Source organism: Leptonychotes weddellii, chromosome 14 (genome assembly GCF_054177405.1).
Source record: "Leptonychotes weddellii isolate Sample4059 chromosome 14, ASM5417740v2, whole genome shotgun sequence".
NCBI classification, from domain to species: Eukaryota; Metazoa; Chordata; class Mammalia; order Carnivora; family Phocidae; genus Leptonychotes; species Leptonychotes weddellii.
The window spans coordinates 8,696,411-8,721,441 of NC_138382.1; the positions used below are offsets into that span (position 1 = coordinate 8,696,411).

Genomic DNA, 25,031 nt, shown 5'->3' on the forward strand with positions numbered 1-25,031 from the left:
CCCTCTCATTCTCTCTCCCTCTCAAATAAATAAATAAAATCTTTAAAAATAAAAAATAAATTAAAAAAATAAAAAATAAAATAAAAAAGACTGCAGATATATTGAGAGATTGTACCTACATCTAACGAGGTTAAGATACCTCCTTACTTGTTATTAAAAGAGTCAATCTAGGGCGCCTGGGTGGCTCAGTTGGTTAAGCGACTGCCTTCGGCTCAGGTCATGATCCTGGAGTCCCTGGATCGAGTCCCGCATCAGGCTCCCTGCTCGGCAGGGAGTCTGCTTCTCCCTCTGACCCTCCTCCCTCTCATGCTCTCTGTCTCTCATTCTCTGTCTCGCAAATAAATAAAATCTAAAAAAAATAAAAAATAAAAAAAAATAAAATAACATAGGACAGACGAGATTTCCTCCTGTTCTTCCATTTACCAAAGAGTTCCTTTTCCCCTGGCTCTTCGCCCCTCCCAGGGAGCACACCCGCCCATCCATTCATGCACATGATGAGCACCTACTAAGTGTCAGAGCCTGCTGAGGCAAGCCTGAACTTCTGTTCCCACCAACCTCCCCGATACCATCCAGGCCTCTCCAGGTTGCAGCTGTTTGAAATGGCCCCCCAGACGCCTCGTGCGCGGAAGGTGGCAACAGTAAAGAAAGCAAAAGTGTAACCCGGAAGTTCACAGGAAATACCAGGCCAAGTGACCTGTCACATGCAGCCTAAGTGCGATTTTATAGGCTTGGTTTGTTAATGCGGCTAAGGTTGTAATGTGGTCTTGTTCCTCACATCCGTAACTCTTTTTAACTTCTTGTGGCTTCTCCCTCTAAATGTTTAGATTTCCTCTTGAGGCTGATCTCATCTCTGCTTTTTTAACCTTTGCCCACAGACACTAACCTGCACGCCATCCCCACACCTTCCACTGTCTCCCATCACTATCCCTTTTCCGTACTGGCTTCAGAATCCCACACCCCATAAAGGGCATGCTGATCTAGGGAAGGTGCAATGACCAGACTGAAAGAAGGATTTTATTCTTTCATTCAGTAAGTATTTATGAAGTAGCTACTGTGTGCCAAACCCGGCTAGGAGCTACTCAGCAAATCAGACACAGAGCCTGTCTAGGTGAACTTGCAAAGTACAGGAGAAGACAGACAAGGGGCTGCAGAAATGAAGGACCAGCGGTGAGGAGCACGGTGAAAGTCAAGCACAGGGAGCGCGCTGGACAGAGCGGGGGTCGGCGGCGGGGGGCATGGAGCGCGCTGCCGCAGGGCTGTATTTGAGGAGTGTGTTAGGCACGGTGCAGGGTGTGTGCTTGCAGGGGGAAGGCGACAGGAGAAGCTCTAGGTAAAGAAAAGGCACACACCTAACACGCCACTGTAGACACCGAACGGAGGGCTCTGCCCCAAGCGAGGCAGAGACAGGGCTGCGCCCCAGCCAGGCAGAGCCCTGGGAGTTAGGTTTTTGGCTCCTAAGTGCACTGGGAAGCTATCGAAGGGTTCTAAACAAGGGAGTGAAATGATCAGATCTGCATTTTAATAAGACTGCTCTGGCCAGATGCTGGGGTATGGACTGAAATTCCCTTCAGCATCCTCCAGCAGCTTTCCATGGATTGCTCCAAGTCCCCGTGAATGTTTCCCCAGGTGTCACAATTTCCTTTGCATGGAGTGAGTTTTAAAACAACTCGATACTAAGTGTTAGCTGTAGTGTTAAAGCCACCAGAACTTAGAATCTGCATTTGGGGTGACCTGTGGCCTATTGGGAAGGCTTGACAATCTCAGCTACTCTGGTCTGGGCTGGGGACCAGGATCAGCTCTCAGGACTCATCCTCGGGGGCTCTCTCCATGACCTCATTATGCCGTTAAAAAAGAAAATATTTTTCTTTAAACGAGTGGATGATTCACTGCAGAGAAAAATGATAGGATTTCCTTTTCTGAAGGTCACGCAAACATGATAAATCTAATCTGGGAGGGACATGTGTAGCGCAGGTGAGGGTCTGACTTAGCGCTCTGAAATGCAGAGTACAAACGGGCTCTGTACTTGAAACTCTAGGATGGGAACCGCAGGGACTGAACACGTCTGTGAAGCAGAAACATTGCCCCTGACAGCTAGCAAGTGTCTCTGCAAGGGAGGGAAAGACAGGACGGCAAGTTACTACCCCCCTTACTGCTCCCGCCCCAGCCCATACTCTACCCACACCTGCCCAGGCGCTGAATTAGCTAATGCAAAGGCTAAAGATAGAGGATAGGGTCTGGGAGAACCCAAGCAGTACACGCTAAAAATCCAAGTCTTCCACTCACTAAGCTGGTCTCTGACAAGCTCAATTTCAGGTCAGCCTGTCCCTAGAGTCACTTGTCATAGTCTGCTTGCCTGACAAGGATCTCGCTGCAGGTGACCCCCAGGGCCTGAGGTGCATACAACATCGAGAACTTAGAGAATACATGCTTGCCCATGAGTTATTCTCAAATGTCAGTATACCTCAGATCAGCTCTATAAAGACGGTGTCAGGACGCCTGGGTGGCTCGGTCGGTTAAGCGTCCGACTTTGGTTTCAGCTCAGATCATGATCTCAGGGTTGTGAGATCGAGCCCCACATGGGGCTCCACACTGGGTATGAAGACTGCTTAAGATTCTCTCCCTCTGCACCCCTGCCACCTCCCCCAACCCACTCACTCTTGCATTTTTCTCTTTAAAAAAAAGAAAGAAAAAAAGAAAAAAAAAAACTGTCCATCTGGTTCAGAAACTCCTTCAGGTTCTCAATGTCCCAATCTGGGAAAATTTCGGCATCAAAATATTATGATTAATGATACAGCAGATTACAACCTGGTGAATAAACCAGGGACCTCTGAGCCCACGATGTTATAATATATAAATACACTAGAGTGTCAACTACTGAATAAAGGAATTATGAAAACAAAATCATCACTTAAGAAGCATTATAACAGTGGCTGATTTGGGAAGGAATCATCATCACCGGATCCTACAGCTTATGAGCAGAGACTTCTACTGATGAACAGGGTACTGGGGTGGCATCAGAATACCTTCCCATAAAGTACTTATCGACCACAAAGGGAAAAGTGGTGCAGGAAGCTGACAGACACCCAGTGGGACCGGCACCGTTTCTGTGGTATTCCTGTCTAGAACGTATGGCGTGAGTCCGGAAACCTCGATGGATCCTACCTGAAAGTCATCCTGCAGAACAGAAGGCCTCTCTTTAAAACCATCAAGATCAGGGCGCCTGGGTGGCTCAGTGGGTTAAGTGCCCGACTCTTGGTTTTGACTCAGGTCGAGCCCCACATAGGGCTCCGGGCTCGGCAGGAAGTCTGCTTGAGGATTCTTTCTCTCCCTCTGCCCCTCCCCCCAGCTCACTCTCGTGCATTCTTTCTCTAAAATAAATAAATAAATTGGTTTTTTAAAAGATTTTATTTATTTATTTGTGAGAGAGAATGAGAGACAGAGAGCACACGAGGGAGGAGGGTCAGAGGGAGAAGCAGACTCCCCGCTGAGCAGGGAGCCCAATGTGGGGCTCTATCCCTGGACCCTATGATCATGACCTGAGCCGAAGGCAGACGCTTAACCGCCTGAGCCACCCAGGAGCCCCAGTAAATAAATCTTTAAAAAAAAATCCATCAAGGTCGCGAAAGAAAGGAAAGGCCAAGAACTGTTCTAGGCTGATGGACCCTAAAGAGACATGGCCAATGCAGGGTCCCCCCTCTCGCCCCGACACACACACACACACACACACAGAATGAGACGGAGCAAATGTGGTTAAGTGTTAACCACTGGGGAACCTGAATCCGGGTGAAGGAGGTATGAGAATTTCTTTAAATTTTTGGCAAGTTTGAAATTATTTCAAAATAAATTATACATATATGCATAGGTAGAGAGAATGAGAGATAGAGATGATGATAAGCTTCCTTTGCTTGTGCCTTCAGCGTCTTTGAGGGACAGGAAAGCAGTGAGCCAGTCACTGGGGAGCACGGCCAAGATGCCGCTGATGCTCATATATGCAAATGAGGCAGCCTTTTTTTTTTTTTTAAATCAGGGCCTGATGCCTCTGCTCTTCTCTATTACATATTCTTTGAGGAATGTTACATTTGTTTGAGGTATCCCTGGAAATGTGAAGTTTTCTCAATTATTAATGTTGCAGACTGATATGCCAGGAGCCCCATTAGAGAGAATAAAGTCTAAACACTCCTTTCTGGGGGCGCCTGGGTGGCTCAGTCAGTTAAGCATCTGCCTTCGGCTCAGGTCATGATCCTGGGGTCCTGGGATCGAGCCTGTTTCTCCCACGCTCTCTTCCTCTGCTCTCTCGCTCTCTCTCTCAAATCAATAAATAAAATCTTAAAATAAATAAATAAATAAACGTTCCTCTCTGTGGCATCCAAAGTCTTCGACAATTTGGCCCCAATCCAGCACCTTCCAGTTTCCTTCCCACCCTGCACCTCAACCTATAGAACAACTTTCAAGCCCATCCACCTTTGCTCATTCTGTTCCCTCCACCTGCACTGCCTTTCTCATCTGTCAGGATTAGCTGCACTGTCCTGGTTCAACCCCAACAGCCCATCCTTCATCAAAGCTTCACTCATCCCCAGCTGCTCTGTCCTGGGAGGAACTGGTCACCTTCTTCCCTCTGTTCTGAAACACTCTGCCTACACATCCTGATCAGCAGGCACGTGTGGGTCTTCCCCCACCAGCCAGTGTCTTGGGCCGGGGGGTGGAGAGCGCAGGAATCAACTAGAATTTCTTTTTCTATCCCCGAGTGCTTGGCACATAGCATGCTCGGTACATGCTGAAATGAAAAACTGCATCGAGCCATCTACAGATTAGTCAGGAATGATGGGGGAAGACATGTAATGATCAAAGCCAGCACTCCGGGGCCAGACTGCCTGGGTTTGGATCCTGGTTCTGCCACTTTCCAGCTGTTGGCAAGTTAGATCCTATTTCAGCTGTGTAATTAGGCAAATAACAGACCTGCTTCACAGTGTGGTTGCGGACTGCTTAGATCGATGCCTGCAGCCTGTTATTATTATTTACTGTGACTGGATCACCCTCTGGTGTTGGATGAGGCACCCCAGATGACCCAGGCTGCCTCCCCGCCACCCTGCTGCTTCTCCCCCACTCCATGAAGCTCGGCTTTGAGGTGCTGAGCAAAGGCTACGGCATTGAGGTCTACGCTGGATTGTGCCTCTGGGAGTGGACGGGAGAGATGCTGGCTGGGCCAGGCAGGGAACATGCTCGTGCGTGCTCGCTGGGCGCAGGGAACGTGGAGAGTAGGTGCCAGTTAGAGGATAGAGGAAGGCCTGGTCCAGCATCAGCCATGCAGGAAGGAGGTAAGATAAAACAAAAGCCAAAGTTGACGAACATCCCTAACCTTTAAAAATAAATTATGGCCAAATCAAAACATTCTCTTCTCGTAATACGGAGACATGAGTCCGCACTAATTTTTCTGAACAATGTCATGCTTTCAGTTCTACTGAAGTCCTAAGAGGAAAGCGCCTCTTGAACACACTGTGTAGACGTGGGCTTTAGAACCAGGGAGCACATCTCCGTGGCAGTCTAGCTGGGCTCGCCTAAACTGGGGAAGGTGTAATCTTCATAAAACAAGAACAGGAGCTATAAATATTTCCAAGTTCACGGGCAAGCGACGGGCAGCAGGGGTCTGGAATGGCACGGTGCGGCGACAAGCTTTGCCTGCAGAAAATGAGAAGCTGGGTGGGCCTCTGGAATTCCCAAAGGTTTCTTCCAGACTATGACCCCCTCCCGACTGCACTTCCCACGGAATGTCGTCACACCGCATGCTACGTGATCAAGTGGAGAAAGCGGGGCACGGCAGCAGGGTCAGACCAGATGAGCTCAGGAAGCCAGTGCCCATGGCCTCGTGGCCTCGTCCTCGGCCCATTTCGTCCCGCAGCACCTTTCCAGATGCATCGCAACAGCCAGCGCAGCCCACCCACCGCCCAAACGCAGCTTCCCTTCGCTATAGCTTCAGTTCTGCTCTGGGCCTGCCGGAAGAGTCCAGAAGCCAGGTGAGCAGCTGGGAGGGGAGAAGGTGGAAAGGGAACGGAATGGGCCGTGTCTTAGGAAAAGGCACTGTGCGTGAAGGAGGCACGTGACATGGCAGGGCCCTCCGTTCCAGCACTCCGCGCCAGCTCTCGGGGGCAGCCCCTCTCGACCCCAAGTCGGTCTTGAAATAGCCCCAGGCCTGCCTTCAGGACCTGCCCCTCACCCACCGAGGCAGTGCTTTCTGGTGTTCACGGTCTCCTTTGGAGAGATGCTACTGAAATACAGCCCGACTTGGTCATGCGTGCACAGCACAGAGCTAGGCTGGGGACTGAAGGCTGTCCTCCAAAATTTCTTCAAAAATAATATGTCACTCAGAGGGTAAATAGGAAATGTGGCAGTTCTAAGGATAGTTCTGTGGAAAGCAGAGAAGGAGCACAAGCTGAGACAGTAGGACAGAAAGGGCTTTTCTAATAAAATAGCACCAGGTTTTTTTCGGGGGGGGGGGGCGCAGGAGGGGAGAGAATTGGAGTAACTGTATGAATCACAGCCCATATTTTGTTTTATAGCGTTTATAAAAGAACAAGAAGCCAGCTTTAAGGCACACAGAACAGCTCCCCATTAGAAACACAGAGCTGAAAACAAATGACCAAAAATGGATTTAGCCACACACACACACAAAAAAAATAAATAAATAAATAAATTCTGGAACTTAAATAAACCATAAACTCAGAAACGCAAACCTTAGCCTATATGTACAACCTTTCATTCCCACAACAATGACATCTTTATGTTAAAGCTGAAATGATCAGTGAGCCAAAAATCAAGTACCGAGGTATCCTTTCCAGCTTGTAATAAAAGCAAACATTTTTCATAACACACAGAGCTTGAGTTCATACTTCACCAACCCCCCACTCCCACCCTCCCCCCAAACTTCACGCTCTCCTCTTTTTTTCTTCTTTTGGGCTTTCTTACTCACCTCCCCAGAAACAAAGTAACTGTGATTTTCAGCAAGCAGGAAGCCAAGTCTCAAGCATACTTCCCTCGTCACTAAAAGCGCTACACACATCAGCCAGGCAGAGAGCCCAGGATCTGCTGCAGAGAATTTATTTATACCCATTTGGAATTTCCTGACCAACTAACAGCCTCCTGGCTGTGGGGTTTAATTCCAGCACTCCAAGTGCCAGAGAGACAGCAAAATCTACCAACCAACAAAACCACTAGCAAGGATCTTAACAGCAATGAATAAAGAAGTGGAGGCAGATAGCTCCCATGCCCCTTCCAATTTTTCGAGCACACTATCTTCATTTTCTTTAGACACCTGAAATGCTGACCTAGAGATACAGCTGCAAACCTGCTAATTCGACGAAGAATTGAGAAAAACAATAAATGCTTTCTGTTTTTCCCCCTAACTGAGTCCCTTCCCCAAAGCCTCCAGTGCTGAGAAAGGCTCCCTGTTATAATCCGAACTATAACTCAGCAGCCATCTGCTGAAGGAAATGATTCAGCTGTATGCTGAGCCCAGGCTGGGCTAGAGGCGAGTGGTTTCTCTGCTTGCTTTACTCTTCTTTAATGCAACATGTAATTTGAAGGCTAAAAACACTCCTGGTTGTAAACCACAGACCCGAGCTTTTATTTTAATTTTTTTTCATATTCTCTTACACATCTTCACCCAAATTCGATCATGTGACTTTCAAGGACACAGACTTAAGTTCCCCAACAAGTGCATTCTGTTTTAGGATGGTAACATCTTTCAGCAACCTTTGGTTTCTGTTTTAAAACATAAGAATGATATGTTCCTCTAATGGTTTAAATACATCACCTAAAAAAGAAAGAAAGAAAAAAGAAAAGAAATGGTATTTTAAGACGCATTCTTACCTTGGCCTAAGAACACTGGATAAAAGTGACTCGAGAAAAACAAGATTTACTGAACTCTATGGGGCAAACAAGCAAAACCCGTTCTAAACAATAAAACAGAGATTAACAAAGATTAGGGATGACTCGAAATCACCTGCTTTGCAAAATCCACAACAGGGTATACCTACGAGGAGAGAGGCAAAATTTTGTAAGAATCCACTGAATTTGCCTTGTTTGACTGGTTCATCTTGGTGGCCATGCACACACACCTCACTCCATTTACCTTCTGGCTCCAGCCTCCTGGCCCAGATTTGGTGGCTGGATGATAATCGTTGGGACACACATCTTTCTGTGTGAAGCTACAAGGACTAAACGTCTTAAGACGATGTGGGGCTCATCTGGGCTTATTTTACATCAAATAAATAAACTAAGAACGAAGCTTCAAGTGCCAGATACTCTGAAATACAGGGTCCAAATCATTCCAAGCTATTTTACCCAACAACACCTACATTAGGTAAGAGATTTGAATTAGGTCTCTTTTTTCCTTTTCTGGGGGGAGGGGCTTAAAAAAAGCTTTATTGAAATATTTACATACCACAGAATGTACCCATTTTAAAAGGTGAATAGTTTGATGAGTTTTAGTAAATGTATATAATTGTGGCATCCATCCCCACAAACCAGTTTTAGGAAACACCCACCAACCTAAAAATTCCCTAAGGCTTGTTTTATCATTTGCTTTTAACAGAGCAAGTTTTTTCTCTGTACTTGTGAGAAAATTCTGGTACTACTCAGTCATGTGATTATATTCCAAACTAGATATTATTATCCAAAGACTTGTTCTTAAGAACTCAATGGAGGAGGGCGCCTGGGTGGCTCAGTTGGTTAAGCGACTGCCTTCGGCTCAGGTCATGATCCTGGAGTCCCGGGATCGAGTCCCACATCGGGCTCCCTGCTCAGCAGGGAGTCTGCTTCTCCCTCTGACCCTCCTCCCTCTCATGTTCTCTCTCATTCTCTCTCTCGCAAATAAATAAAAAATCTTAAAAAAAAAAAAAAACTCAATGGAGGAAGGCAACTGAATGTGGTGCTTTTTAATCCTGCAAAAGAGAATACTGCTGAATTTTTATTTCACAAACATTGTGTTTGGGTAAGAATACAGCTTATTTAAAAAAAAAAAAAAACAACAAAAGAGTATAGCTTATTCCCAAAACAGCTGAAGGTAATTATTTTGTATGTGTGCTTCCATTAAGGTGAGGTCTAGCAGAAGTCATAGTATACAAATAGATATGTAGTCCTTTATGAAGGAGGACAAAGGTTGGGAAGGAAGAATAATTAAAGATAGGAGCTCTTGCTGCCTGGAAAGTACCGGTCACACAGGCTCCCACTGTCGGGGGAAAGACACACCTGTCTGCCTTTACTCTTCCAAAGAAGCATCCAAACGAGACCTGGCAGGATGGGGATATACTCAAGGCTTTTCCTCGGACAGGTGCAAAGGAGCCGGGAAGGGTGACTCCCAATGAGAAGGGAAATGCACTGTAGACGGAAGCCTTCTGGGTCACCAGGCTGCCCGAGGGCACCAACAGTCTTCATCCCCTGGGTGGTGCCTGCAGGGCTCTGGGCTGCAATCAAGCCTAGCTGAGCCCGCAGTTGTGATGCTTACTGAACCGGATTACTGCATCAAGACTTTCTCCCGGGGGGACAGGGGGCTGTCCCCTAGTCTAGAGAGAAAACTGACGTTCAGTGAAGTAGTGAGTGTAACAGTGAGTTACATTTTGGACATCGTGAGATGCAGAGTTCCTGACGTAGCCTGAATTTACCTTCCTCCCCCAGTACGGTCCTATTCTCCCGGGTAGCGGTTTGCTAACACCCCTCCAGCCTCAGCGGGGTTCTGAGGCTCCCAGCCGCCCGCGTGCCCGCATCTAACCCACATAGAGATGCGAACTCATTTCAACTCCGTAACGGCCCTGGGAGCGAACGAGCATCTCTCGCATTTTACAGATGAGGCTTACATCATCCGTATCGCTCACTCCTCCATCTCTGTGTGAATGCTACCTAGTAGTGAAAGGCCACATTCGAGGTCTATTCTTTCCTGCACCTTCAGAGGGCAGAGAAAAGTGGGGGTGGGGTGGGGGAGCAGGTGTCTCTGAAGGGTGGGGAGGAGAAGGAACACATTTTAGCTTGGATTGTTCTTTCCCCCTCTGATGTGTTTTCCCGACCTTCCCAGACAAAAATCCTCCAAGTTTTTGCAGACCAGCTAAAGCATCAGTTCTGTCTGAAGTTGTCCCTTATTCTTCCGGCTGCCTCTTCCCTCCAGGCTCTCAGAACAGCTTGTTTTGCCCTCTGTTCCTACTCGTGCACACATCTCACATCCCGACAGACTTAGAGGAGCTTTGTCCTCTTCATCTCAACAGTGCCGTGCCCCTCCCTCCACCCCACACTGCAGGTGCCCGGGGCCCACTCAGTCAATTTAATTCCTTCCTGAGAGGCCACACTCTGCGGGTTACTCTTTCCTTTTAAAGAGATGTACAAAAATGTCAAAGATTCTGAGTCCGTGTCCTCGCTTTATAGTGGAGGCAGGCCTCTGGGCCAGAGGGGTCACCGTAAGAACATCACTTTTAGCCTCCAAGGTGTAAGGGCCAATGCTGGGACCTCCCAGACAGGCTCCCCCCTCCCCCAAGTTTTCAACTCTGCTGCACAATTAAATGGCCCGGGGCTGTTTTTAAAAATGCTGAGTTGCCTGCCCCCCACCCCAATGAGTCAGAGTCTCTTGGAGGGGAGCCAGGGGCATTAGAATTTTCAGAAGTTCCCCAGATGAGTCTATAATGAAGCCAGGAAGGAGAACCTCCGCTTCAAACCAAGCAAAATCTGCAACGCAAAGCATGTTCTTCCTTTTGGCTTACAGGAAGCTGAGAGCCCTAGTGGGAGCAGCCCCTGAAACATGTAAATACCCTCAGGGTCCAGATCATAAATTCAAGTACCTTTAGAGTCCAGGCCAGTAACTGAAAGGAGGGGTCCAGGGCAGCTGGGGAGACCAGAGAGCACCCATTCCCTCCAGCTCACTTGGCCTGTAGAATACACCACCCAGCGAGGCCTCATCTTTTGACTTTTCAAGGGAAGCTGAAGAAATTAGTATTTTCATACGAAATTACCTAACTTAAAAAATCTTGGCAATTGATTCAAATTAAAACAAAAACCTTGGGTTGGTCACACAGAACACACTCCCAGGCCTCAGTGTTGTGACACAAAGCAAGGACTTCGTGCTATCCATTTGGGACCCAGTTTCACTCCTGTTCCTATCCCTTCTCCTTTCCCATTTTCCAGGTGACCACTTTTTTCCTTCCTATTTTATCCTTTTTTAAAGGTTTTATTTTTAAGTAATCTCTACATCCAACATGCGGCTCGAACTCACAACCCCGAGATCAAGAGTCACACGTTCTACTGAGCCATCCAGGTGCCCCTTCTTCCCTTTGTTCCCTTGTTGGAGTAAACTATAAAACAAATTAGAAAAAACAATTTTCATTCTGCTGCATATTGACTGAATTACTTGTGTTGCATTTAGCTCTCTTACTACCACGATGTTTCATTTAAAAAAATAAAGACCAGGGCGCCTGGGTGGCTCAGTGGGTTAAGTGTCTGCCCTCGGCTCAGGTCATGATCCCAGGGTCTCCCTGCTCAGCGAGGAGTCTGCTTCTCCCTCTGCCCCTACCCCCTGCTCGTGCACGCCCTCTCTTTCTATCTCTCGCTCTCTCTCAAATAAATAAAATCTTAAATAGATAAATAAATAAATAAATAAATAAAGACCAAAACAACAGCCTAGGATCCTTACCACCATGTCTCCTGAAGGTAAACTTAATGTGCAAAAACCCTACCTGTAAGTATTCATCTTGAAAAGACACAGATTGAAAGCAGGATACTCTGTTATCACTCTCATGGGAGGCCTGGGTTATGTCTGCGATATTCTAGCCTCCTCACAGCCAACACCCCCCCCGCCAAGCCCCTAAAGAATCCAAATACCTTATGGTGCTACTTCACCCCGCCTGGGCTCTCGGACCAGTGATGGGTGCGATACAAAAGCTGGTGTCTAAGGGAACTCCAGGGAGGGAGAGCAGTGTGGGTGGAGCTCCCTTCCACGTCCCCACTGGCTCCTTCTCCACCCACCTCCACCACAGCCCAAAGGGCTGACAGGACCTGAAGGGGATTACAGGACAGGTCCAGCAAGGGCTTCTAGCTCTTCCTTGCCCTGTTAGGTGTGTATAGCGTTGGGTATTGGAAGAGGACTCCTCCTTCACACGCCTGGATTTGAAGGATCTGCTCTTTCTAAGACTTTAAGGTAAGGGGAGATTTTCCAAGGAGAGGCCACAGTCAACATGAGGAGGGTGTGCCCAGCAGAGGTGTGAGACTCTGGCCAGGAGAGTGAGATGAGGACGAGGACGCTATGGGTGATGGGCCTATCGAAAAACGCCAGCAAGAAATCCTCTGTCTGCGTTATACCTTACTCAACAGAGCACATTTCCTCGAACCCATTTAAGTCTTAACACCAGAGTCACACTGAATTTCTACACGTCAGGCTTTCTTTACAGTCTGGGGTGCCCCCTGATTATTACTTTCATCAGATTTGGATAAACAGACTGTCTCATAATATATTTTCACCTGAGCCTTAAAATCAGCATTTATTTTTTTTTAAAGATTTTATTTATTTATTCATGAGAGAGAGAGAGAGAGGCAGAGGGAGAAGCAGGCTCCCAAGGAGCAGGGAGCCCAATGCGGGACTCGATCCCAGGACCCTGGGATCATGACCTGAGCCGAAGGCAGATGCTGAACCATCTGAGCCACCCAGGCGCCCTAAAATCAGCATTTAAAAAGCCTGTGACAAAATGAATTGAGGCATGAAGTAAGGGGATTAAAACTTTAAATCAGACTGCCACAAAGACTATAAACGCCGCAAACAATAAGAGTCTATTTAATATTTATTTATAATCTATAGGTTATAATAATAATTTATTAACGATAATTTATTTAATAATTATATAATTAAATAACCATTTATTTCCTCCCATCTAAAAGGGGGGCAGGAATCTGTAGAGACCTTCCCAAGAGAACAGTGGGAAAGAACGCAGGCAGACTGGCCGGCCATACTCCCAACCTTAGAGGCCACCAACTCGGTTTCTCATCCACAGTTCCAACCAGCCCGCCGAACCAGACCAGGTAACAAGCCTGGGGCAAAAGGAACTGGTGAGAGTTCCACCTCCTGTCTCTGGCTGGGTCGCTAACAAGAAAGTGGCCATGGGAGCTAGAAAGAACCTTCCAAATGGCCTTGGACAAGCATCCTCCCTGGACAACCACGTTACACCTGGTCACCTCTCCCTGGAACGCAAGGCACTTAACCAACAGTACCATTTTAAGCCTACGTCAGAGCACGTGATGGAGAGAAAGCAGATGCTACCCCTTGCACTTAGAGGCGAGGTAAGAGGAGGAAGGCTGTCAGCGAGTGTGTGCCACGGGCTGAAAGCCACCTGTTCATCCGGGAAAAATACCCAGGTACACAGGCTGGGAGGAAACTGCAAAGGGAGTAACAATGTAAGACGGGCCAACGGCAGGGCTCAGTTCAATCACACAGAATCTCAAGCAGGCGCTGTGCCCGTGTCTCGCTCTGGATTCGCTGCCCAGCATCATGCTGGCACAAGGTAGGCATGCTGCAAACATGCGCTCCTTGAACGCGGAGCCCGGGGACCCCAGGCGGAATATTAAGCAAGCCACAATGGGTACACCGAGGTGTAGATGATGGGACTCTTGCCTCCTGAGACCTCAACGCTTACAGACTGGTGAAGCACACACCCCTGACTCTATATTAAAATACACAGCTCTCCGGGAATTAAGAAGAGGTAGGGGTGACGTCCCCTTGGGAGTACCTGAGAACACTTGTTGGAACAGGTCAGAGAGGAAGCTGCTCTTGAAGGATAAGAAGGGCTTGGGAGGTATGGGAAAGCCATCCAGATCAAGAACAGGGCTTTGAGTGAGCCCCTAGGAAGGGAACAGGGCAGGTGGGCTGGGGAACAGCAGTGGGGATGGTGCAGAAGCCCCCGCTGGCTTTAGGACCCTCTGCCCAGAGCTGGTCTCTTGCTGCCTGGAGCCCTGGAGGGCTGGGAAGGCCCACCAAGGTTTTTGCAGGCCTCAGGACTGAAGACACAGAAACAGATCATGATTTCTGTCCAAATGAGGCCAAAAACAAAAGCCCAGAGTTAGGAGTGAACAGAGATTAAAGTTAGTGAAAGCCACACAGGTTTGGAGAGACTGAAAAAATAACAAAAGTATCGACAGTTCAGTGCTCCTTCATCTTGCCAGCCATCCTTAATAAAGTCACAAAGAAATGACAGTAAGGCAAAGAAAGACCCACTGTCACAGGACATCAGGGTTGGTCCATGTCACAAAGAAGGCGAACAGCTGCCCTTCTGACAAATATGTTTCTGTGTGGTCATTTAAAAGTGAGCTCCTGGGGGCGCCTGGGTGGCTCAGTCGTTAAGCGTCTGCCTTCGGCTCGGGTCGTGATCCCGGGGTCCTGGGATCGAGCCCCGCATCGGGCTCTCTGCTCAGCGGGGAGCCTGCTTCTCCCTCTCCCACTCCCCCTGCTTGTGTTCCCTCTCTCGCTGTGTTTCTCTCTGTCAAATAAATAAACAAAATCTTTAAAAAAAAAAAAAAGTGAGCTCCTGAATGAATGAGCTAGCTCACTGTGCTGAAGTATTTTCACTGAGTTTTGTATCCTTCCTTCTGGTCATTCCAAAGCAACACCCTGATTTAAATTCACCACTATTTGCAAAGTCTGCTTTTTCATCATCAAAGTGGCCAGAGGACAGAAAACCAAAGAATAAGAGCCCCAGAGGGAAAGCCCCCAGCTTTTGGCCCCCTTTACCTTTCTGGAAGATTTTCTGTCTGGGGATTCTTCATTTAAAAGCAGTATCCTGGGAGTGGGGGTAAGTTCCAGATGCTGGTTTCTAGTGCCTCAATAATGTGTGAGCAGCCCTGCTCAGAGAATCCACAGCTCCTGGGTGATGCATGAGAGTGTACAGGGCCGTGCCCAGGAGCTGGTGGGACCCCTTACCCCCCAGAAGCTTACGATGTGACACGGCCAGGCAGCTGTGCCCGGGGCAGATCTGGAAGCTGTGTAAAGCGTGGTGCTAATGGAAAAACTTGGTGGCACAGGGCTTCGGTGTTTTGCAATTTTTTTCCTGTAAGCTACGTTGTTGGAATGGTTTGACATGCAAACCGTTCCCTCCACCCCTACCGGCCTACAGACTGCCAGGTCTCCACCCTGGTGCGCTCTAACAATCGGTGTATCATCGGGCTGATTCACCCCTTGCAGGGGTGGAGTCCTGGCTGGGGTACAGGGCGCAGAAAGCCGGCAGGTTTTACTGCCTCCTGGGACAGCTCATGGCAAGACAGATGAGTCTTTGTCCTCCCAGCTGGTGGGGAACACGCCAAATGAACTGCCTCAAAAAAAACCCAAAAAACCCCACATTTCCCTGATGAGTCCCTGATTTGATTAATGCATCCCCGTCAGTCAATCGGGAATGCTGGGGAAAAGGAAATAAATCAGCCACACGTGGTGGGTATATGGACTGAGCTGAGGAGGACACGGGCAGTGGAGGAAGAAGGAACACTTTTTGGTTTTTGTTAGAAGAAAACAAGAGGTGATGCACATAACTATGGGGGTGAAGACACCACATGGTTGGGCTTATGAATCTTTAGAAATATCACGTCTCTCTCTTTCGTGTTTCGAGTCTGGGGACAACCTCCTCCTTCTCTTCCAGGAGACTCTGAAAAGTGCCTGTTGCGGCTGCTTGTATACAAACATTTAAAAAGCCTTCGCCTGGCGGACAGTTGTTGCAAGAGAAAAAGGCCCTCAGAAAAGTGGGCAGGAATGGGAAAATCTGATAGTGCAGGCTGAATCAATGTTTTCACAAAATTATTTGCAAAGCTGATGGGATTTATTGACTAAAGCAAACATTGTGAGACTAGATTCAGAAAATCACGTGACTGTCTCCTGATTCAACCGAACAGAGATCATGCCCAGAGTATGAAAGATCCCGCAGAGAGAAAACTTTTTCACTTAACTAAGATCGCGAGAAAGGACCTAAAATAAACTCAGCACCTGTGACTATTCAGAGCACACTGCTTCCATAAACCATCATTCTAAGCACCACCTCCTTTACATAAAGGCTCATCGGGTGAAACTGTACCAAACCTCCAGACCCAGCAGGAGGAAAGTCATGGGCCACTCAAATCTGGCCTGTCACACACGAGACAGAGTGAGAGTCCACAGATTGAACTTTGGGGATGAGAACACATCAATGCAACAACAATCTGTCCATCAGCCCTGTTTTCCTTCATGTTCACAATTCTGCTTTTCTATCTGTTGGCTAGAAAGGCCTCCTGAATATTATAGAATATTATTTAATTATATTCCAAGTGCTGCTAAGATTAGAAATCTGGTCACAATTAAAAAAAAAAATCCTCGGGGCGCCTGGGTGGCTCAGTCGTTAAGCGTCTGCCTTCGGCTCAGGTCATGATCCGGGAGTCCTGGGATCGAGCCCCACATCGGGCTCCCTGTAATGGGAAGCCTGCTTCTCCCTCTCCCACTCCCCCTGCTTGTGTTCCTTCTCTCGCTGTGTCTCTCTCTGTCAAATAAATAAATAAAATCTTAAAAAAAAAAAATCCTCAAAATAGTCGCATACATATTTTTAAGTTGTGAGATCACTTGTCCATACAGAACTACCAGCTGAGATCACTAGGGGATACAAATGGGCTGCATATTTAAAACACTTCTCATCTTCCGGATTCACGAGGAATTGCAGCCCAAAGCAGAACCAGGCTTAGCCTCTGAAACATGAGCATACTTTTCCTAAAGCATATGGAAATGAGTGAATCAGTTCCAGCTCATTCCAAAAATATCCAGCAGAGACGCCAAGAGAGGAAAAACAGAATCATCAAATTTTTTTTTTAAACTTACAATTTCTACAAGTGTTTGAATGAATCCTATCAAATCTGATTTCCTGGCTGAGTCTTCTATGAGGTTTTATTAGAGAAGTCTCCTCCATGCAATTTTTAGGTATGCTGCCAGAAAAGAGCAAGAATTTACGACCTCTGTGAATATGAGAATTATGCTGATATTTTCTATGCCAGATCAAATCAAACAGCCTCTTAGAGAGAAGGACCCCAAAGCAGAAACTGTGAGCTGTAGTCATTCATTTCCCAAGCCCACACAAACCTTTCTCAGAAACTGCACAAAAGGAGATGAACTGGAATTATCTGGGACACAGGAAGAAGGCAAACTCTTGGAAAGGAAGCTAACGAGCTATACTTTGGATGGGCTCAGCTGGCCCACCCAAGTCCTTTGAGAAAGAGGGGAAGTGCATAGTCAGAAACACAAGCCAATACTCACCGAAGGGAAGTCTGCCCGTGAGCAGGGCACAGGATATTCAAATTTTGTAGGAAGGGCTATTTTAATCCTTTGCCTCACTCTGCAGCTTCCAAAGGAGAGCAACAGCTCAAGCCTTTAACATCGGAGCGCATCTCCCTGCTGGGTTTTTCTTTTGTGTTTTTTCTTTCCCCTCGGCGCCCACACAGCATCTGGGCAGAAGTCTTCAACCGAAGAGTGAATCTTTGCCCAACACCTGGGCCGGGCAAGAGCCTGGATTCTACTCTTCCTACACCCAAGTAGGCTGGGACTCACTGCCAGATAGGGCATCTTTCCTCGGCTCAACTGCAGAGTTTAATCGCCTGTCTGAAATCTGAATGATGCTTAACCCATCAGGACTTGCTCACGGTCTGGAGCAACAAAGCTTTATCAGGTGAAGCTGGCTACTGGTTAAAACGGAAGCCTTAAGAGTGTGTAAACCAAGCAAGCTCTGACGAGGGAGGGACTCTCCAGAATGTCTCTGGGGGCTGGATGAATTCTGGGGTTCTGATTTAACCAGACAGGCAAGTCTCTGAAATCCAGCGTCTCCTATTTGTAGGTGGTCTCGGCAATGTGAAACTCAAATGTAACTAATACTTAAAAAAATAACTATCTTCTGAAACACCATCACTATAAGAAAATACATTATTTGTAAACCTCAATGTGAAATGAGCCTTTAATCAACAAAAAACGAACAGTTTCATTTAAAGTTGAAATGAAATCCGATTATTAAGCACACCGAGTAACAGGATGAAACTGCATGATGTACTCAATACTAATATGTTTGTTAATTTGGCTCTGTGAGATAATTCACACTAAGAAGAAACTAACTTATCAACCTAACCTCTATCAGGGAGGACATTTTACTCGCAACTCTTCTACTTTTGGGTTTCATGGAGTTTCTTGAAATACATACTTTCCCCTTGATCTACTTAATTAGGACTTCACAGATGCCACACTTCTGATTTTTAATGTCAACAGAATGTGCTGAACAAAGGGAAAAAGACCCTCTGCGTTCAATGTCTGGCTTAGCCATTAGCTAACTGTGTGGGCTGGGCAACTTGTGTTTTGTCATCTGAAAAGTAGGGACAGGTGGACTCATAAAGACCCCCACATTAACCCTTTACCTCTGTTTTGATATCAGGCAACTGTGTGGTACCCTCAGCTCTCCGAACATACTGCTTACAAGGGAATGCAAAGCACAGACAGGAACACACATTTCATCCTTTGGCAGACTTTTCCAGGACACCCTGGAGGGTCATGGACGGTACTCACACATTCAAGGAGCCTCAGCGTCTCATCAGCTCACCTTCTGCCTCTGGAGGAAGGCTGATGGAGACCACAGGTCTAAGACTCACCAGCAGAGACACACCCCACCACCACCACCTCCTTACACATGGTCTCGGAAAACCCGGGGCGGTTCCAGCCAGACCACTCAGGGCAAACTGGTCTCGTGCTTGACAAACAGCAACGCAATTAATTCCTGCTGTCGGGTTCATGGCAGTGGGCTCAGAGTTCTGTTTGAGAAACGCTGCTGCTGGGAAAAATATTTACACAACCGAGTGGGCTGCACCGAGCGGCAGAATTCTACCTGCTCGGCCGCGAGTCTGGGGCCCTGGCTGACCTGGTCTTATCAGCGGCCTTTGTACCTCATTTAAGATCAGCATGGAGACAAAACCTGGAGCCAAATGACTGACCAGAGTAACAACCAGACTTAATGAAATTTATCATAGGAATTTAAAATGAGAACCAAGCTTTTAATGCAGTTCGATAAGTACCCTAAGTCAATAGATAGTTATCTGGAAAAAAATATATATAAATATATGTATATTGGGGCACCTGGGTGGCTCAGTCGTTAAGCGTCTGCCTTCGGCTCGGGTCGTGATCCCAGGGTCCCGGGATCGAGCCCCGCATCGGGCTCCCTGCTTGGCGGGAAGCCTGCTTCTCCCTCTCCCACTCCCCCTGCTTGTGTTCCCTCTCTCGCTGTGTCTCTCTCTGTCAAATAAATAAATAAAATTTAAAAATAAATAAATAAATAAATATATGTATATTTATGCTTTGAAAGAGGAATAGCAAGAGGGAGAAAAACCATAATAAACTACCAAAGGCAAATATTAGCAAGAATAAGGCTGGTGATGGGAGGCATAAAATGGTACTCCCTAATACTCATCTATTTATTTCATTTAACTGTTAGACACAGGACAGTAATATAGTTCTTGCCTCAAAGTCAAAGCGTCTGAAAGGGCCTGGCCCAGTGGCCTGTGAACAGGCGCTTTTCAGCCCGGGAACCGAGGAGCGAGCTCACAGAACGAGGGGGGCGGTGATTTCCCCTGACATCAGACCAGCGTTTTACATCTTAAAAAGCGTTTTTGTGGCTACTGTTTTATTTTTCCCTCACAACACTCCTGTGAAGAAGGCAGGGCAGGTATATTATCTTCATCTGACAAATATGCCACTTGTTCGTTAGCTTCTAAAGAGAGTCGAAGCTCTAATTAAAGTTTCACAACATTAATAATTAGTGTTTACTGAGGTGAACAGTGCATCCAGTTTACAACATGATTGAGAGACCTGAGAAAAAGCAGACTGTCCCCATCCCCGAAGCGCAGAAATACAGCCATTTTCCTAACCAACGCCCCCCGCCCCCCCCATGTGCTTCCTAGGTGTCCACAAGAACAGGGAACGGTCACAAGCCATTTCTATTAATGCTTGTAGCTCATCACATTAACGAATGACATTAGGGGACTCTCTGTAAGACCACCGTCAAGTGTTTGCAATGAATGCAAGCAAAACTGGACCGGTCAACAGAAGTAGGATGGAGATCTTGTGGAAAAGAGGTGACAGACACAAAGACATGATTGAAGCTGAGGGGGTAGATGGTGAGGAGGAAGACGAAGCTGGGAGGGGTGCCTAGGTGAGGCTGCCAGGTGTAGCAAATAAGAAGCAAGGACACCCGGCAAAATCTGAATTTCGAATACATGGTGAATACTTTTTTTTTTTTTTTAGCATAAGTCAGTCCTCTATTTTATCTGGAGGCTCCGTCCACAGAAACTCTCAGCCTCTACCAGAATGGAAGGTCCTTGGAGGCAGGAGTTTTGGCCTGTTTGTTCCCTGCTGAAGCCCCAGCGCCCAGAAGAGTGCCTGGCACACTGGACGTGCTCCAGGATCTCTGCCGTGTACTAGTAAAGCATATTTCTTCAGAGAGGCGGGGTGCACCTGGCACATCACCTTGATGCATTTTGTCGGCCTGAAACTGAGGGCAATACATTTCACAAACTGCAGCATTAACTCACTGCTCTTCTTTTAAAATCGGTACCTTTTATTCAAACTAACTGAAGGACTCAACGGGGAAGTCAAAGGATAAAAGGACTCTGAACGGTCCCTTCCTCAGTTTCAACTCTCAACAGGGACGTGCGTGTGGGATGTCAGTCCTCAGACGTGTTGGCAGCAAGGGCACCGCTTGGCCAACTGGTTCTCTTCTCAGCTGGCTTCTTTTGCTCCTGCTTTGTTCCTAAGACCATGAAAAGTGTTTCTGGTGCCAATGCCCTGACCTCACCTTCATATGGGATTTTTCCTCATGTTCTATGGAGCCCAAAGCACTGATTTTTCAGAGGAACGGGTGGGGGAGACTCCTTTTGGGTACCACACACGTAGGGGAAATACAGTTTAAAAAAGTATATTTAATATTATACTTTATCTTTGAAAAATGAAAAAAAATATACAATTTACTCCACATTAAAAACTTTACTGAACTACCGAAATTATTTATTTTTCTCACCGGAAGGATCAGTAACCAGCCCTCATTTGCTGCCATAAAGCCCTTTTTATCCCATCTTAATCTGCAGCCTATAAATGTTCATATGTTAATTACATTTTGAAACAGTGTATTTATAACCTGCATATACTTTTGCATTGTTTGAGTATCTTTTTTTTTTTTTTAACAGTGGGCAGCTATTTCTTTTGTAATATAGAGTAGGAAAAGAAAAGGTAAAATCATGATTTTTATAAGCACATCATCTCAACTGTGTGAAATATACAAAATTTAAAGAAAACATGGAAAATAAGCAGAACATGTATTTCTGGGTTGTAGTATTATCAGTAATTCCTGCTTTATTTTTTAAGAAAATATTAAACTTTTATATTTTAAAATTTTCTAAAATGAGCATTGTATATATGTATATATATACATGCATATATGTGTGTGTGTGTGTGTGAGTATAACTAAAATAATTGTGTCTGGCTGAGCCTCTAATCAGATTGCTTGTAGAGGTCATGGCCACTAGAATAAACAGTACTGTCCCTTGCCTGGTCCCGACACCTGTCTGCAGTAACCATTTATCCCCAGACACCCCAGAAGTCACTAATTAGAGAGCTTCCCTTTGCTTCCAAACTCAGTGCACAGACCTGTTAGGCAGTGGGGAAAGGTTATAGCTGGGTCATCAGACTTTAGGAACAAAGGGGAAAGGGACACTCTAGGACGAGTCAAGCTGAAAAGGAATGGAGGGCAAACGAGGTAGGTATCTAAACTCTTGGAGAAAGGAATGTGCCAGAGATACCAGAGGGTCAAGATCTGGAGGCACCAACAACCCCAGACCCCCCTTCCTCTGAATGTGAACACAGGTAAGGGCAGGAATGGGATGGGAGAGGATAGCATCACGGGGGGCTGAAACTCACCCACAACACTCAAGAAATTTCACAATGCTTCAATTTCCTCCTTTATCAAATATTTTACCAGAGAAACAAGGAATAATCCTGACTTCTCTTCCTTAGCTGAGTGCCCGAGTTTCTCTGCCATCACATAGGGATGGTGGTGGTGGTGAGAACAGCATAATCTCATAGGATTACTGTGAGGATTAAGCATGATGATGCAGGCAAAGCATCCGGGCCACTGTAGTACACAGTAAGCGCTCATGACATGTTAGCTTTTGTCATTCATATTGTCTTAGTGACAGCAGTCCCGAGCAGAATCTATAAAAGCCCCGAGAAGCTGGGCAGTAGAAAGGGCAAGCAAAAGAATAAACAGAGAAAGAGACCAGTTGTCCCGGAATAAGCTGCCGAGTTGGGTTGGGTTGGGTTGGTTTGGGTTTGGTCTGGGGCAAGCTACAGCGTTCTTGCCAGAAGGGATGCTTGCAGCTGGGATTGCTGGGACAGAAAGTCACATGTGGGCTGAGTATGCCCACTCCAGAGGTCTCCTCCTATTCCTGGTTTACCAGAGCTTTCCAGCTTACAGGGCGCTTGTAAGTCCACTTCTGGTCCTCCCATGGGTCCTAACCCTGCAGGTAGATGTATTTACTGACGTTTTACACATGGAGAAAGAGCCCTGCCCCATATCCCATGGTTAGTGCTGGATATGGGACTCTAATTCAGGGCTCCTGATTCCAACTCCCCATTCTTCCCATTAGCCAGAGGAGCAGAGCCAGGACTGGGTTCAGACATCACACAAGCGCTCCCCACACACAATCCCTACTCTCATACACTCTGCTCTTTGGCAGATCATTCAAGAGTGGAATGACCACCTGGCGTACCGTATTGGACAGGTGGTCACCTGCTGTCTTACGCTGTCTCTTGGGAGGCTTTTCTCTGTGTTTGTTCTATAAATTTTCCCAAATCTTATATAAGCAATATTGGACGAGATATGCAAACTACATAGGTTTCTAATGTAACTGGAGTAGAACTGAGAATGCAAGTCTTCATGATTCATGATACGGCTTGTCTCATATTCCTCTCCGGGAAAGTCACTTCAAATAGTATGCTCTTCTCTAGCCCCTCTTTCTCTTTGTATAGCAACATGAAACGAAAGATGCCTGGGAGTGGATACTAGGAATTGGCTTGAAGCACCCAGACTCACTTCCCTCTCTCGTTGCTCAATCCCTCATAAAGAAGTTCGAGAGGAGTGCACATTACACTTGGATCAGCATTCAGGATTTTACATTTATCTTTCACCACTTCAACAGAATTGACTTGGGTGATAATTTACCTAAATGATTCCTGTACATAAAGACTCTACAGATGAAAGCGAATTCTCGACGAGATTAAAAAAAAAAAAAAGGCAAAAAACCATCCTCATTGGATAGAAAATTTTTTGAAAGCCTAGTTATCTAGGCAACTTGCTAATTAATATCTAGCCATTATTAAAAAAGAAATAAGAAGTCAGCTTAAGCCAAGGCATACACTTACACACACACACACTCCAGAGCACAGTTACCTGATGCACAGCCATTAACCTTTGTGGTGTGAGCCATGCTGGCTGGAATCCAACGACAGATCCAGAAAGGAGTGAGGAGTCATGCAAATTTTATGCATCAAGTTCCCAAATGCATTCAACCTGAAACAATAAAGAGAGCCCCATCAAAATGGATCATTTAAAAATATGTACAACACTAAATCTTAGATGTCTGCTTGCAAAGATGGCTGCTCATGGAGGGCGCCAATCCGGGTGAGGGTGAGGCAGCCCGTGGACGGCAGTGACAGCTGCCTGGCCCCCACAGATGCGCCCGGGGACGGGCACCGAGAGCAGGTCTCCAGACACGGTACTCTTCCAGGAGATAAAACCGGTTCTCTAGAAACGTGGCTGTTTTTAGGAAGGTGGCCTTCAAACGCCAATGGCCTCCTAACGGGTATTGCTCCATAGCCCGTCACCAACCATTTTTGGTTCTTACACGTAAGCCTCTTTTCCAAAGGTTGGCTCAACACTTTCATTCACTCAATTGCACTTTTAGAGTAGTTGTTGTTCTTATACCAAGCGCTCACATTTTTAAAGCATTCATTCATGGGAACGCTTCTGAGGTATCTCAAAGCCTTTCACCTACCTGGTCTTTTAAAACATAAATGTGATCCGGTCAGCTCCTCTCTTAAAAAGTCTTCCATATCTCCCACTGTCCTATCAGATAACCTTCACATGACATAGTGTGGCACACGGCTTGGAAACATTAGGGTTCACGTTGGGCACCCTATTTCTTACTTTATATGAATCCTCTATTTAAAATTTAACTGAGGGGCACCTGGGTGGCTCAGTGGGTTAAGCATCCGACTCTTGACTTCGGCTCAGGTCATGATCTCAGGGTCGTGGAATCGAGCCCCATGTGGGGCTCCGTGCTGGGTGTGGAGCCTGCATAAGATACTCTCTCCCTCTGCCCCTCCCTGCTCCCTCTCTAAAAAAACAAAAAATTAAAAAAAAATGAAAGTTAACTGCGATTACTACCATAAGATGTATTACAATCACAAAATTGAAAACAAAAAAGAAACAAGAACGGGAAAGGAACCCTGCTCCAACCTTGCTTTTTCAAAATGCCTTTTGAAAAATGCTGGCAAAGAAAGCAAACAATGGTACAGATGGAAGTATTGTTTCCACTGTGCCCGGATCCTAACTCTAGACCCACAAAACCTGAAGAAATTGATCTAATGAATTCCAAGTTGAGAATTCAAGCATGAATTCGGAAACCCACAATGACCTTCCAATAGGAGAACGCCAACATAACAAACACATCCATATACACTGGGTTCTCATGCAGCCACTGAAGTCATTTAAGAGCTTTTAATAATGTAGCAAAATACTCAAAGGACATCAATAAATACTGTATTGTCATAAACCTAATTTTGTTAAAAATATGGATGTACATATTTATACATTTATTTAAAACCACGAGAAGGAAATACACCAAAATGTTCCTTACGGTTGCCCCTGGGTGATGACATTAGGAATGAGTTTAGCTCCTTTATTACTTTTGTAATAGTAACTGTTTTC

General features: G+C 46.3%; 1 protein-coding gene across 8 annotated transcripts in view; it reads right to left on the minus strand.

The window, feature by feature from the left end:
* The window catches only part of KANK1 (KN motif and ankyrin repeat domains 1), a 170,671-nt gene that overhangs the window by 41,334 nt on the left and 104,306 nt on the right, over window positions 1-25,031 (minus strand). For all 8 annotated transcript variants that reach the window (XM_081802809.1, XM_081802811.1, XM_081802808.1 and 5 more), the window contains one exon: window positions 23,493-23,612. In XM_081802809.1, coding sequence (XP_081658935.1) covers window positions 23,493-23,529 — 37 coding nt within the window. In that variant the 5' untranslated portion in view covers window positions 23,530-23,612. The remainder of the gene's footprint in view (window positions 1-23,492; window positions 23,613-25,031) is intronic.